The 15,451-nt window shown below is 41.9% G+C and overlaps 1 protein-coding gene across 8 annotated transcripts in view; it reads right to left on the reverse strand.

Annotated features, from left to right (window-relative positions):
- The window catches only part of FHIT (fragile histidine triad diadenosine triphosphatase), a 553,468-nt gene that overhangs the window by 60,739 nt on the left and 477,278 nt on the right, over window positions 1-15,451 (reverse strand). Inside the window, exon 6 of one of the 8 annotated variants that reach the window (XM_069027663.1) lies at window positions 4,098-5,679. The exons of the other annotated variants lie outside the window; for them this stretch is intronic. Coding sequence (XP_068883764.1) covers window positions 5,641-5,679 — 39 coding nt within the window. The 3' untranslated portion in view covers window positions 4,098-5,640. Of the gene's footprint in view, window positions 1-4,097; window positions 5,680-15,451 lie in introns of those variants that run through there. 8 annotated transcript variants of the gene reach the window in all.

The following is a 15,451-nucleotide window of genomic DNA, read 5'->3' on the forward strand; positions in this document are numbered from 1 at the left end:
GCCAGCTGTTCTTCCATGATGCACTGAAGGGGGAGGAGAGGTCTAAAGCCTTCTGTTGCTAAGGACTGGGGTGTGTGACGGGAATTTTCAGGAGGCAGAACTCCCTCTGGGGCAATGCACTTCGTGTTACTGGGTTGACTTTGTTTTTACCCCACGTTTTGGCCGTGAGGCAGCAACATGAGAGCTGTCACACCCATTGGCTGCATGGAAGCAGCCACCAGAAGCATCTCCTTTTCCAATTCATCCAGTCGTCATGCATCCTCCCAGGATGCTCCAAAGGATTATTACATTATTCCTTCCAGCTGAGGAAGAGGAGAAGCAGATGGCAGAAAATGACAGGGAGAGAACAGCTTTCTCCTGGCTGGTAAAACAGGGCTGTGACATTTAGGGGAGATGGAAGACAGGAAGGGGGTCAGCTCTCCCAGTCCACAGTGCTCTGTCCCTCCTCTGGGTGCAGTCCATGCTTCAAGGGGCTGTGATCTCCTCTGGGAATGAACACCCTGGCCTGCCTGCAGCAGGTGTAGATGGGCTCTAAATGCACAGGGACCAACTAGCTCAGCAAGGCACATGCTCGTGCTCACACACATTTAGGAATGGGCTGGAGCCCTGTTGGATGCAATGAGACTTGAGCACAAGAGCTCAAAGCTGCATCAGCAAAGAAAGGCAGGCTCAGTTCTTGCCCAGGCACCCACTCTGCCCCCAGGCAGCTCTGTCCAGAGCCATCACACACACCAGCCCCTGCTCTGAACCCAGCCAGTCAACCCCACATCACAGCCTCCCAGGATTTCAAACTTCCTCCAAGAAATAAAGAAGAGATGATGAAATTAGAAAGGACATTTCTCTTCACACTTCTGGTGGTTTATCCTCATTAGAAACTTAAAATAAATTAATAATACTAGATTAGTACTGCAATGCAAAAATTAATTCAATCTTTTTTTTTAAAAAAAATTCCTTTTATGCTGTTGATGTCACTGTGATATGAACAGTGCTGAAGCATAAATCCTTCCCTCCATGAAGCCAGCATAATTGCACGCTGCATGCTAGCTATTCTAGCTACATTGGAAATGCATCCTTAAAACATTTCAGCTTAAGCCTTGTCAGTACTAATCCTAATGCCTGATGCTGAGATGTGTATTTTATTACTGTGTATAAATGAAAATGGAAAACCTTCATGGAGGATTACAGGGAGTAGTAATGACCTCCACAGCATTATGGCATGAAGATGTTCCCAGGCGCCAAATGGGGTTCTAGGATAAAAGTGACGTGTGTCTATATAACCTTGGCACACACTCCTGGTACACATGTACCTACCAGCTGTGGGATTGTAAACATATGTTCTTCCTAGTGAACTGAATTTTCATTTATGAGGAGGCTAAAAGCAAGGAGCGAGCAGGGGAGGTGGATTTCGGCTGAGGCAGCTAATGGGCTCCAGCTTCCCCCCAGCTAGGGAAAAGACTGCTGTTGTTCCTTGCTCTCATGAGAGTGTGGACTGAGGGATGGCAGAGAAAACAAGAAGAAATCACAGGAGAATGAAAAAAACAGAGGAGAACAAAGTTGGAGGGGTAGGAGAGAGGAGGGGCAAAGGAAGTAAAGGAGGAGGGAGGAGGAGAGGAAGCAGGAAAAATGCTGGAGATGGGGAATGCATCTCCCTGCTTTCACATCCCTGCTGTGTCTCCAAGAGGACACAGTCCCTCCTCTGCATTTTAGGGATGCTTTGGAGAGGAGCTGTAACTGATCCAGCCTGTGCTGGGTCACTCCAGCCCAGTGACAGCTGTGCCTGGGATTACTCCAAAAGAAGAGGAGGAAGCACGTGTGGGGAAAGGGAGACAGGGAAGCACGGAAAGAGGCAAGGTTTCTCGCATCTGTGCTCCCTAAAAACAGTCCTCACTGCCTTTTCCAACTGCAGTGAAATGGAAGTGAGATGCTTTGAAACCTCATTTTAGTTGGCCCAGTTTTACTCTAATCTACCCTGGGGCCAGAAACACAGCTTTTCAATCTGCCAGAAAGTTGTTCTGCTGACCCTGAAATGTCAAACAGTTACAGGGGGCTGAATCCAAAATTGATTACTTCAGAGATCAGACAATAGCCAGTTTTAGAGTGGTATTTTTTAAAAAAAGTCTTTCCTATGAACTTAAAAAAAAAAAAAAGTGTGTGAGAGAGAAAGAGCCACTTTTGAAATAAGAAAAATATGAGCAAGTAACCATCAGCTTTCTGAGACACCAGCAGTGGTTTTTTGCAGAGGAGGGGAGGAAGCACAGACCAACCCAATGTCTGCTGCCACAGGGCAGGAATGGGATCCCAGGGGTACAGCACACGGGGCATATGTTTAACCCAGCACTGGTACACAAACACTGCTCAGGGGTGGATGGATGCCTTGACTGACCTGCCAGCCTGTTTCCATCGTGAGCTTACCCCTTGCAGACTTGCAGAGAGGCGTGTGCCTATTCCCTCCAGCCCACAGCAATTCCCAGCATTTCGGGATCCATCCTGTGAGATCCACTGCTGCAGCAGCCACTGCTGAGCTCATGGGGAGAGCCCCATCCCTCTGCCAAAGCCCCTTATTCCAGCTCCCCTTGAGCAATGAGAAATGCCCTCAGGAAGCATTTCGATTGCTGTCTCCAGCTATTAGCCCATCACAAACACCGTAATCTCTCTGTTTATACTGCAGTAAACAAGCGCTCTTGCTAAATCTCAGCAATTATAAGTGTTTCATCCTTTTCTTTAGCCAGCCAGCAATAGAAATACATTTAATTAGTTAACACCCCCTGCCAATTACAACATCTGAGGAAAGTATTGCTGAGATCGTTGGTCCTAATTATTTTAATATTCAGGAGAACCACTTTAACATAACAAGATAATTACTCATGGATAAGGGTTTATGAGAGCTGCAATCCTTTTCTTTATTTTCTACAATGCAAGTCTGGGCCTAGTTGAATTTCTGGACACATTTTCAATTTAAGATTAAAAACTGCAATTTGTGAGAAATCATCAAAGCACCACATGCTGGAAGAAAAATAACTATATGCAATCTCTGTTAACACTATAGTAAAATAAATACACCGTGTATTACATGCAATTAATAGTGGAATTTAAGGGAATAAGTTTGTTTCTGTTTAAAAAGGTCTTTTCACATGTACTGAATTGATCAGTTAGGAGGAAACCCCTGACTGTTCCTTGTTTTGACAAAATGTGAGTTGCCCTTTACTAATCCAGCCTGCATCCTTTTGTAGCTATGTGAATCCTCCTTGCCTGCTCATAGTCAAGGGGAAAGCTGAGTTCTACTGCACATCTGAGAAACCCTTGGCTCACATTTCTGTTGTTTGCAGTGTGACAATCAATGGAGGAGTTTTTCAGTCGAGAAAAGTTTGGTCTTGATACCTGTTATATTTTAACACTATATCATACCCAAAGAGAACCCCCACAAGGGTTTTTCCCATGCCAAATCCCAGAAATATATGCATGTATTCCTCACAAAAGAGTTTGGCTGGGGCTGTCGAACAATAAACTGTGTGCTGTTCCTTTCATGCACATTCAGAAAAAAAGCCTTTCTTCCACATTCCTAAAGACAGCTTTAATATATAGCCAGTGAAACATTTCAGGGCTTCTGGTTCTGTATTTGTACTCATGGAAGTACAGCCTGTTCACAGCTGAAGCCCATTTTCAAAGGAAATTTTCCTTTAAGAAAGTAATTTGCCCATAACTCCCATATTATATATTTTCTTGGTCCCTGTACAATGCACTGGTGGGGAAAATGGGAAGATGAAAGATGAGCACCACCATCAAATGTCTCCATTTGCTCTGTGCATAAAGAAAGTACCTGATGGCACAGCTCTTGCTCATGAGGACAAACTGTACTGGCTTTTGGGTTATCCCTACCCAACCATTTGAAATTATACTCAAGAGATGAATAGCCAGGCACCAACTAAAAATACGAGCTAATCATGAGTTCTGCTCCTTTCACTACTGCCACCACCAAACTTTTGTGCTAACCTTGGGTAAAAGAGGTTGGCTGCTACTTAGGTGTTTAAATATTGAGAAATATTTTAGAATGTGACAAAAAGAAAAATAAATGCCAGCACTACCCATTAATTTCACTCTGCAATCAAAATAATTTATTTATTTACTAGACTACTTGCCAATTTTACAGCCAACTACCAGAGCACACACAATAGTAACAGAGAGGGAAAAGAAATCCACTTGATTTAGCGAAGCAAACTTCGCCTTTAGCCCAACAAGTGTGCTTTAATTCAGTTTTAAGGATTATAAAAACAATGCATATCTAAACAATGGTGATAAATTAGTGAAATTAATCCAAATAATAGGCAAATGTTAGGAGGAACATATGTAGAATGACTGCAAATTTAGATTAATTTAAAATAAAACCCTGGAGTTATGTAAGCAATTACAAAAATTGCATTTAGCAGTAAAAGAGCAATTAAAACAAAAGAAATGCCCTAACCCCAGACATTATGTGCTGGGGACAGGACAGGGCTCATAGAGAACTTGGAGATGAGCTGTAAAAGCAATTGAACAGAAAGTTTGTCTGGTTTTACTCTGTTATGGAATCAAAGTGCTCAGATATGGCCTCATAATACACAGATGAAAGGCTCATTTCTCCCCAGATGGGGCTCAGTAATCAGATATAGAAACAGCGATTTTTAATGAAGACCTGCAAAATCATAAAGGCTTAGATGTTGCTGGCTGGAATAAAGCAATGGGAGGCAGACAAGGCAATTCACTAATCTGCCTGGTGGCACAAAACCAAGCCTGATCAACACATTTTTCATAGCAAATCACATTCCTTCAGTAGGGCTGGCCCAGAAAGGCAGCCATGCCAAGCCAGAGGGGAGCCTGGTGCCAACTGGCACACACATCCCTCAGGTGGGAGAGCCCAACTGCATTACACAGCCTGGTACATTAAAAGACAGAAAATACCTGCTGTATTTTTCAGTCTATCATCCTGACAAAATGCTCCCATCAGTTCAACTTTTTTTTCTTTTCCCATGTATCCAGCCCAGTCTATTTAAAATCTTTCCAGCTGGGGGTATTCATTGGGTATGCAGGCAGCCATCCCAGTAACTGCAACAAAAGTGAACATCTCTGACTTAACCCCTTATTTTCCATGTACACACTGTGTATCCTTTGAATCCAACATGCTCAGGGGCTGGCCCTGCGAGAAGAGAAATGAAAGCAAGAGATCCTGGCAAGGCAATGATAGAATTAGGACTCCTATTCTGAGGAAAAAAACCTTGAAACCCAGAAAAAACCAAAAAAAACCACCCCCCAAAAATAAAAAACAAACAAACAAAAAACCAAACCCCAAGGCAAAAGGAACTTTACATAATTCTTGGCAATGAAAGTATATTCTGTGGGTTTGATTTCCTGACAAGATAATCTGGCATTTACAGACAAATAATACCACACAGACATGGCAGCCACTCAGCTCATGCTACCGAGTTGCCAGCCCACCACAAAGCAAAAAAAGCAAACATAAACCCCTCAGCAGTTCCACAAAACCCTTTTTGGTTCTTGGTGAATCCTGGCTAAGTTAGGTATCTCATGCCCACAACAAGCTAAGTCCATCTTTCCCAAGGGAAGGTTTGCTCAGGAGTGGAAAATTGGAGGTGGAGGGGGAATCCATTATATCCTCATTCCAGCAGTGCCATGAGTGTAATATTCCTGTAACAAAGAAATTAAGAAACACAGCTAAGTTTCATAGAAATGTTAAGCACTATTAGCAAGAAGTCAATGTGTGGACTTCTCAGCCAAAGTGACCTCAGATCCATTAAAAACTAAACTCATGGCTATGAGAGATACTGGACATTACCACACGTCCATTAGCAAGGGCCAGTGAACTGTGCTAAGTGGGCTGTCGAGCTTGCAATGAGCAAAACTCAATATTTTTCTATAACCTCATTTGAGTTCAGAGTTCTCCTGACCCACCTGGGTAAAAGTCTGGCTTTTGGAAACCCTGTTCAGGCTTTTTCTGCTTCACATTAAAACCTCTGTACTGATACCAGATGCCAGAAGTAAAAAATAAAAACCCGCATACAAAAGCATTGTTTTGTTGATGGCCTATCTGACTGTTGGCAAGATGGACTGTTTTAACACCTGCTGCTGCTTCCTTGTCAGGTATCTATGAATAAGGCTGAGGATGTGTGAAGGAGGAGAAATCACAGAAATCTTGCTACTTATAGCTTTGTACTGAAATGATATTTATCTTTCAACTCTTGGCAAAACAAATGAAATAAAAAGGAGGTCATTTCAGTCCTAGCATACTGATGATTAAATGGAACCAGACTTTACTGTGAAATAAATGTTGGAGCAGCAGGAGCAGGGAGGGAGTGCTGTCAGCCAGGGACTCCAGCAAACTGAGCTGAAGTCAAGGAACTGTGCTGTGGCTGATCTCACTTTGCTGCCTGGAAATGCCTGCAGGGCTACCCTGCCAGAACCCCCAGCTCCCTCTCCCTTTTATCTTGTAGACACCCTCAAGGTGGGAGGGTGAGGAGAGACACCAGCACTGCAGACATGGATCTGAACTGAGAAACTGAGAGGCACCCAACCGGATTTCTTATAAGACCAGTGTTTAATCTAAAGAAAGCTCTTTGCAAATGCAGAGGTCCCAGTAAGGAGCCTCCTTACTGGTTAAGTCTCTGAGATTTTGATCTTTGCTTCCCAAGGTGGGCTGCAGCTCAGCTTTATGCATATCAAAACTGCCAGGCAGTGCAACTGCAACTTTGGATCATCACAGGATGGAGCCTTCACTCTAAGTCTGTTGCCAGGTTTTCCAGGCCATCAGCAAGCAGCTATCCAAAGCCATCAGAAGCCACAGATGTTTACTAAACAACACCTTCTTTCTTGGTGCATCAGCGGTGCCGGTTTATTTCGGTTTGGTTTTGTTTTATGGTAATGAAATGAAATGCAAGCCCTCCTTAATGTAAATTGGAGGGCAAATATATTTTTTTCTTGCAAACCCGACCAAATTGGGCTGATTAAAAAAATCTGGTTTAGAAACAGGTAAAACCTAAATGACTAAACAAAACTCCTAAGAGAGTCACAAGTTGCAGTTTGCCAGCTCATAGCACACAGTCTGAAAACACAAAAGAACCAGCAAAACCCATGAGCTGATAAAATAGAGTCCTCAGGCCCAGGAAATTCTTCTGTGGCAATGACAGCAAAAGAGAGATGCCAACAGCCCAAGAGTAGAAGTTCTGCCACTTAGGTGAAGAGAAAGAGAGGGTTCTGCTATGTTACATGTACTCAATGAAGAATTTTTAATTCAAGAGCCCAGCCTAATGCTAATCAAGCTCATATCTTCACACTGGTTTAAACAGGAATGGGATTGGACTCCAAGCAGCCTGTGTGAGCACATGTGCTTTCAACCACTGAACAGGAGCTGGTGGTCTGCATTCCCACCATCAGGCACTAAACACCCCCATAAGCTATTTCCATCAAAAGTCTTAACCACCTTCAGAGTTCAACATTAACTCCTGACAAAGCCATAAATGAGTTCCCAGCAATAATCTGCTCTGCTTTTTTTTTTTTTTAATCTTGCTCTAATTATTAAGGAGCAAAACACTGATGAACAACACTGATTGCATATTCTAAAAAAAAAAAAAAAAGTACCACCCTCCAGCTGCTCTGCTGGTGAATCCCCTTCTTGCTGCTTGTTGGGATTTACTTTCGGCCCTTTGCATCTTAAACTAATTACTGCAACACCATCCTCAACATTAATTCCCTTCTACTCTCTGGAATTGGAAGCAATATGGTACATTCAAAGAGAATTTTTCATCTCTCTTCCGAAAGGAAAGATCTCAGCTGTTCAATGAAGATAATGGTAAATGAGTCACCAATTTCAGAAGGTGAAGCTTTCTGACATCCCTTTATCAGAAACCATTGTCTGAAATTTCAGCTGGTGATTTAGGAAACTTTTTTTATATGAATGTCACCAAGACCTAGTGAAATCTGTCAGCTTTCTGTGTGATCCTAAAGACAAATTGCAGCAATATCTTGTCATCCAGCTCTGTTAAACTTACTTCACTGTGTTCTCCTTGCACCTGTTTCACTATTAGCTTTTCTCTCAGAAAACATTTTGCCCAAGTTTCTTCAGCAATACTTCCTGGAATTTTCATATTTTTCTTCATTTTCAATTAAGTCCCTTTGTTTTCAGTAAGAAGCACTTACTACGTGATCAGAGTTTTCAGGAACTTGCAGTTATGGTGCTGCGGTGTTAAACAGAAAGATTGTGCCATCACCTCCAATACATCTGTGAGATGCCCTGTCACAGTCAGTTTCAAGAAGTAAAGGTACCCCTTTTTCCTCTCCAGAACTTACTCCTGTCTCCCATCACCTCATCAGCCCCATTCCTGCATCTGTCTGGTCTCTGCAGTTTGGTGCAGCTGCACCTCTGATGCACCTCAATGTCTCCCTGGTAAAGGTCCTCAGCTCACAATTCAGCAAACAACAAATGTGCTGCTTCCCACCTGCTCCCCTGGGCCAGGCACCTGAGGAGTGGTTTTGTAGGAGGCACAGCCTTTAGTCCAAGAGATATTGCTATAGAAAATACATACTCATACATTTTCAGCTATTCAATGGGATGCTGAAAATAAAAGGAAATGAAAAACCAGTAACTCATTCAATTCAACCAGCAGATGCAACTTGTGCCCTCCCACATAACTTCCCTATGCTATATATTAATCATAATAATTAGTTTTCTAAAAGATGACATTGTGCTTTCTCAAATTGATGCAGATCACTAAGACTCGCTCCTTGACTTCTCTGGTACCTGAACTATTGCATTGCTATGCACAACATTAGAAGACTTAAACAATTCCAAGCTATACTGTTATGACCAAAATGACACAACTGAAGCAGTGTTCAGTTTCCATGTGTGCTCTCTGAATACAATCTGAGCCTTTGTTCACAGCACTTACACCCTGACAACACACTATAAAGAAAGTTAGAAAAGCAGCAACAAGATAAAATCAAACCCAGATGAGGATCAGATCTCCCAAGTCATTTAGGGGAAGATAAGAATGAAAAGCTGTATCATTTCAATTAAACTCTCATCCAAGTACTCTCAAGATCTACCTAGTCTGTATTTTTTAATCTATCAGGTTAAAATGAAGAACTGTTTGACCCCTGTTTTTTTTCATCATATTGACCGAGAACTTATATTTTGCACTTGCCATTTGAAATAATGCAGGCAAGTTTTCACTAGATAAAACTGAAAAAAACCCAACTGAATGAAAGAAATGTTCATGCAAGTCCTGCAATAAGGACTATTTGTGTAGGATTTAGTTTGGTTTGGTCCTGAACTGAAGCTTGAGTCAAACACACATCCTCTGTCCAGGCTTATTTAGATTGGATATTAAGAAAAATTTCTCCACTAAAAGCATTGTCAAGTACTGAACGGGCTGCCCCGGGAAGTGGTTGAGTCACCATCCCTGGAGGCATGCAAAAGACGTGTAGAGGTGGCACTCAGGGACATGGTTTAGTGGTGGCTAGGCAATGCTGGGTTCATGGTTGGATTTGATGATCTTAGAAATCTTTTCCAACCTAAATGATTCTTTGATTCTATGATTTTGTGTCAGTCCTGCCATGTTCAATCCCTTGTGCAGACAGGCCCTTATTAACGCCATGCACAGAGATGGTGAACAGCTATAGTTCTCCAAAGGCAACATCCCACTCTTTTTCTTGCCACCTTCCCCGTGTTTGTGGGCTGTCAGATGAATCACTGGCTCTTTGAGATGACTCTATTTCATTAAAGGCTGTAATTTCCCCCTGTGTAGCCCACTTGTGTTTTGAGCACAGTTTTCATGCCCGTGCTTCGGAACAGAAGAGCTGTAGAGCCAACAGCCCAGCTGAGAAAAAGCCTTGAGTGTGAGGATTAGAAGAAATCTGCAATGTTGTGTTTGTAGTATTTTGTACTCCATTGTTCCCAGAGATAATGCCTTCACTTTTACTTGCAAGATCTTTGTGTTCCTCACTACAATCAAGGAGAAGAAATCCGACTGTAAACCTTTTTGTTCTATATTATCATTTCATGTTGGTTTGGTGTGTTAATCAATGTGTCAGTAATGGCTGCAAAGGGAACTCATTCAATCCTCAAATGAAGAGAAATCTGAGCTTTCTAACACTGGCACATTTTCTAGTGGATAAGCTTTTCCACAGAGTAATTATTTCATTTTACAGAAAGATTACTGATTACATCACATTGGAAAAAACTAAGAGAGGGGCCCTTTATCTTCCCCCTGTTTCTGCAATTCTTGTACAAACTTATACTTGTTACCAGGAAAAATGACAAATTTGCCATCTGATCAAAATGTTAACAAGGTAAGTGTCAGTGAGATGGATCACTGACTGTCACTGCAAGCCAGAACATGAGGATACATTGATATTTCTCAATATATTCACTGCTTCCCCAATGTTCACTAACAACATTTCTACTGCAAGTGTAATAAATCACACAGAAATAACAAGCTGCATAGGATCTCTAGGATATGATAGATTTGTCGTAATAGCAGCATCTGCAAGGTAGAAAACAATTGGTAATGATCTATAGAAAGACCTAATCAACTGTCATTTGCTATAATGTGGCAGACGAAGCAAAGATATGAAATCCATAACACTTCTTTAGCCACTGCCCTCCCCATACACATACACACACGTCAAGTGGGGAATAGTAAAAAGAATTAATGAGCTTTGAGGTCGCAGAAGTAGAAAAGAAAGTTAATAGCATGCCCTGGATGCAATCATTAAATTATACACTGCTGAACAAGGCAAGGGATAATCACAGAAGCTGCACAGTCCTGTGACAGCAGTAAAGGCTTTTAGCAAGCCTGCGGCTCCTCCTTTGCTTTATTTCTTTTACATCTATTTCATTATTTTTAAAAGTACTTTATGTCAAAATGGGGCTTGATAAGCAAAGGAAAAGCCCATCCTAAGTTCACAAGGGGTCTCAGAGGACTGAAGTCTGTATGTGGCAAGGCTCTCTAGGTATTTTCTGCAGCACAGCAGACCAAAATCAAATGTCTGTTTTGCACTGGGCTGTGCCAGGTCCCAAAGTGGCTGCTGAGGCTTTAGTGTTCCTTTGCCTGCTCCCATGAGAGTGGGAAACACCCACCTTCCAGAACACACATGCAAGATGTGCAGCTTCAGTTTTCTGAACTACGAAAGTCTAACAGAGTTACCTTCCTGGGGGCTCAAGTGCTGCCAAGGGCTAAAGCCTGAAGTCTTGAGTTTTAGATACTGAAATACCCTCTCTGCATCACATCCTCCATTGCCACCTGGCTACAATAACTTTCAGGTGAAGAACTAACACTCACCTAGAAACCCAGAAACTTCCAAGGTTACACAGATTGTTTCTTGCTAGTCACACCAGGAAAGGCTCTCTGGAGGACAAGGCAGTGTAGTGCATGCAAGGGGAATCCTGGGTTTAAAATTTCAGAAGGAAAATTCAATCAATTTTAATAAGGTTCAAATCAATCTTCCTTTTTTTTTTTTTTTTTTTTTTTTTTTTGGTCTTGTTTTGTTTTTTTGGGTATTTTGTTTCCGGAAAGGTTGGAAGGTTGGTAGAAGAATAATGGCTGCTTTGTGCTACTTTGCTTACAAATCACATTTTGCTAAGAGAATGAATTTCTGAGAACACAGGAATTGCTGTGCTGCCTCAGCACAGCAGTGCTCTGCTCCAGCATCCTGCCTGGCAGCTGCTGCAGGACAACGTGCAGGAAACCTCCTAGTGGGCAATTATGGGAAAACCTGTTCAGATCCAAAATTTTCTTCCAGCCTCTCTATCAGTGAATAAAAATTGGCACGTCTTGAAACGTGGAGGTTTTTCTCTTTTCAAGCATTTGTTTCAAGTCCTTCCTAATGTTTGGAACTTAGTATTTTTCCATATCAGAGAGCTTGCTAAAAGCTGCATTTTCAAAAGTCCTTATCTTCCAGCCTGGCACTAAGCTGGACAGATTTTGGAAAGGGCTCAGCCTTTTCCCTTGGTGAAAGGGAACTGCTGAGTTCTTTTGCAAATCTGTCCTTAAAGGGTCACAACAGGAGCTGTTCTGTGTAGAGCAGTTTGAAAATCTGTCCTCAGTGGGAGGTGCTAAGCCTTCAGAAAGCTGGTGCTCAACACTTTTGATAATCTGGCCCCAAGTTAAGTATCAGGGGCCAAACTAAGTGATTCAGAGGCAGAAATACTCTACTGACAGCAGTGGAAATTTCCACTTGCCAATGAATGGCTCAATAAGATTCTGGAATAACAGAGCCGTGAAAAGTGGATAATGCAACAAATAAACATCAAAGGGTAAGACTTTCCTTTTCAACATGTCTCTTTGTGCTCTGCAGAAGAGGGCTGAAATATGCTGACATGAAAGAAAGAGAAGGAATGGTTAACTGCACAGCCATGCATTTCCTTCTGAGATGAACACACAGCATTTCTTAGGAACAGTGATGTCTTAGTATTCATATGACATAGTTGGTAATGATGATACATGCCTTACATGATAGATAAAACACTGGTGGTACTTGAACTAATCTGAACTAATCTCCTCTTCCTATTATAGAATCATAGAATGGTTTGGGTTGGAAGGGACCTTAAAAATCATCTAGTCCAACTCCTCTGTCAGGCAGGGGCACCTTCCACTGGACCAGGTGGTTCCAAACTTCATCCAATATGGATTTGAACAATTCCAGGGATGGAGACCTCCACCAAAGAGAGAACAGCCTTACATTTCACCAGTTCTTTTCCACTCTGGGAGTGAAGCTTTGCCAGTCAAGCTATTTTGCTTAGGAACAAATGACTTCCCTCTCTCTCCTTTAGATATTGTCAACATTCAGCCACTTCCATCCACGATTTTGATCAGAAGTGAAGTTTTCACACAATTATTTTATAAGTGCTCGTGGCATTTTTGACAAAGAATTTCAGGGGAACTTACTGGTACTCAAAAATGAACTTGGCCACCACAGAGCTTGAAACTCAGGCAATTTCCCCACATTCCCATGGCAATTTTGGCCATTCTAACTAGCATGATTAAGACTTCTGCCCTTCACTTTTGATGGAGTATCCCATAAATGAAGGTTTCCTGCACATTTACAGGAGAAGGCTTGAGCTTGAAGCTAAGGAGGGTTTTATGCTGTGGGCTGGATGGAAGTACATCATGTTTCCTTCATGGCTTCAGGCCTCTTCCAAAGCCCTGGACAGAATACTGGTATTTACAGCTCCCTGTAACACACCTGCAGGGGCACACAGGCTTTTTGGGGCCATAGGAACAGCCTGTTCACAAAAGCTGAAGACATCATGTCAGGAGGACAGCAGGAAAGTATCAGGGTAGCACATCAAGGAAGAAAATTGGGCACCAGACTGATGATCAGAACAATGTTGCTTAGTAAGTGTTACTGTCAGCTTTCTGTTGCAGAAATTATTTGTCTTGGTGAAGCCATGAGGTAAGAAAGATAAGACCAAGACATGAAAGATACTGAACAGTCCTTCCCCCAAAGGGAGAGAGCAAGGCAGAGGATGAACATTTTCATTTCACCAGAGGAAATCTGGTTATCAAGATGTAATCTGTTAATAAATGCTGTTCCATGTGATTAAAAGAAAACAACAACAACAACAACAACAACAACAAAAAGCCATAAAATGATTGTGGACCGGCAGGAAACAAGAAACTCTCCATGGAGAGTGGCAATTCAGAGAACACCCACCACGTGGCCCACCTTCCCTATTCCCCCTCTAGAAACAGATCCATTTTATACATGGTGATTAAGGCACCAAAGCAAAAAGTATTAACACGATTCACATGTACAAAACAAGGTTATTAGAAGTAGGGATCATTTCAGCATATTGTTCTCCCTAATAAGCATAGCAATGAGTAATTGAGTTTCAGGCAATCTCCAAGGTGGCGCTTTGTAGAGAAAACGGAACTTGGCATGATGTCTACTTTTCCTTTAATTACATTGCTCTAATGAGCAACTTTCTTTACTCTCAGCAAATTTATTTCTTGAGAAGAAGCAACAGTAATAAAAATGTAAAAAAGGATCACCAGGTAGCACCTGAGAAGAAACATCAGCAGCTTAAAATGACAAGAGGTTTCTAAAAGTGGTGGAAAAACACCAGATTGTTCTCAGCATCGTTATGCTTATCACTCTTAAAAGCAAAGTAAAGGATGTCAGTGGAGCACATTATCTAACCTGGGAAATGTCCTTGTTCTACTATTATTTCCCTTTTGCACATGTTCCCGAGAACAACCCAGCAACATGAAGTGCTGATACATCAATCCACAACTCCTCTGCTCGTGCAGCAGCAGAGGGCGATTCTGCCTGATGCCCTTGTGCAAGATGAAAAGAGAAAATCACATGCTAATAACATCCTACTGAGTGTCAATATTGCCACTGCAACCTAATACAGAGAATAAAGGGCTGGCTTTTCCAAAGTCTTTAAGGCATTTAGACATCTGACTCTTGTTGAATGTCAATGGCTCTTTTGCTTATCTTTTTTTAGAAAACCACCTGAGAATCCACTTATGGCAAAGGACACCCTGAATCTGCCTTTCTGGAGAAAAAAAGCTGGGACATTTCATAGATATGTTCATTCTTCTAATTTTTCCTCTCAGCATTTGCCAGGAGACACCATACCAGTGAAGGTAGACCCCCTTTTCTACAGCTGGGTGAACATGTCCCCTCTTGTTAAAATACCTGAGGTGTTCACCTTCAGAGAGCAGCAATTGCTGCTGCTCACAGGCCTTGGTTGAATGAAGCCAGTGCTCTGCCAGGTGACAATCTGACTTTGTAAATTCCAGTAGTATTATTCTTCATGAAAAAAAAAAAAAACAACACCAAAAATGGAAGCAAATTTCTTGAGAAATTTTTTTCCAGTTTTCAGTGTTGCTCAAAGCTGGGGAGTACATCCTGGAATATCTACCAGCTGCCTTAGGGTCACACTTTCCTACAGGGAAGCATGGGCTTCATATGTTGTATTACTCCATGTAGCTGCAGAATGGTGATCAATCCACCTTTTGCTGGTTCAGGGATTCATGGGTGTATCTGCACTCAGCAGTTTTGCCCTAACTCACTCCAGAACTTCACAAGGTCCCTACACCTCTCTGCATCAGACCTGCAAGTACTGTTACTTAATGTACTCACAGAGGCAGGAGGAAACTTCATTTACATACACTAAAAAAAAATACTCTGAGGTCTTCAAAAACAGGCACTTCAGATGTAAAAGTGTGAAATGAAATTATCTTCAAATAGAAAATGTGAAAGGTGCCAGTGGCAGCAGACACTGAAGACCTTAAATGTTTATGCAGCTTTATGTATTGTTATTTCTTCAGTAAGCCTGCCATGGAAATGGCAGGGGCATGGGAAGAAAGTATGTTAGCACTTACAGTCTACTCATAAATGCATTAAATGCAACTATTTTACTGAGAAAAAACAGTAGGAGAGCAAAGGCCCATCT

This window comes from Aphelocoma coerulescens, chromosome 12, assembly GCF_041296385.1.
Source record: "Aphelocoma coerulescens isolate FSJ_1873_10779 chromosome 12, UR_Acoe_1.0, whole genome shotgun sequence".
NCBI classification, from domain to species: Eukaryota; Metazoa; Chordata; class Aves; order Passeriformes; family Corvidae; genus Aphelocoma; species Aphelocoma coerulescens.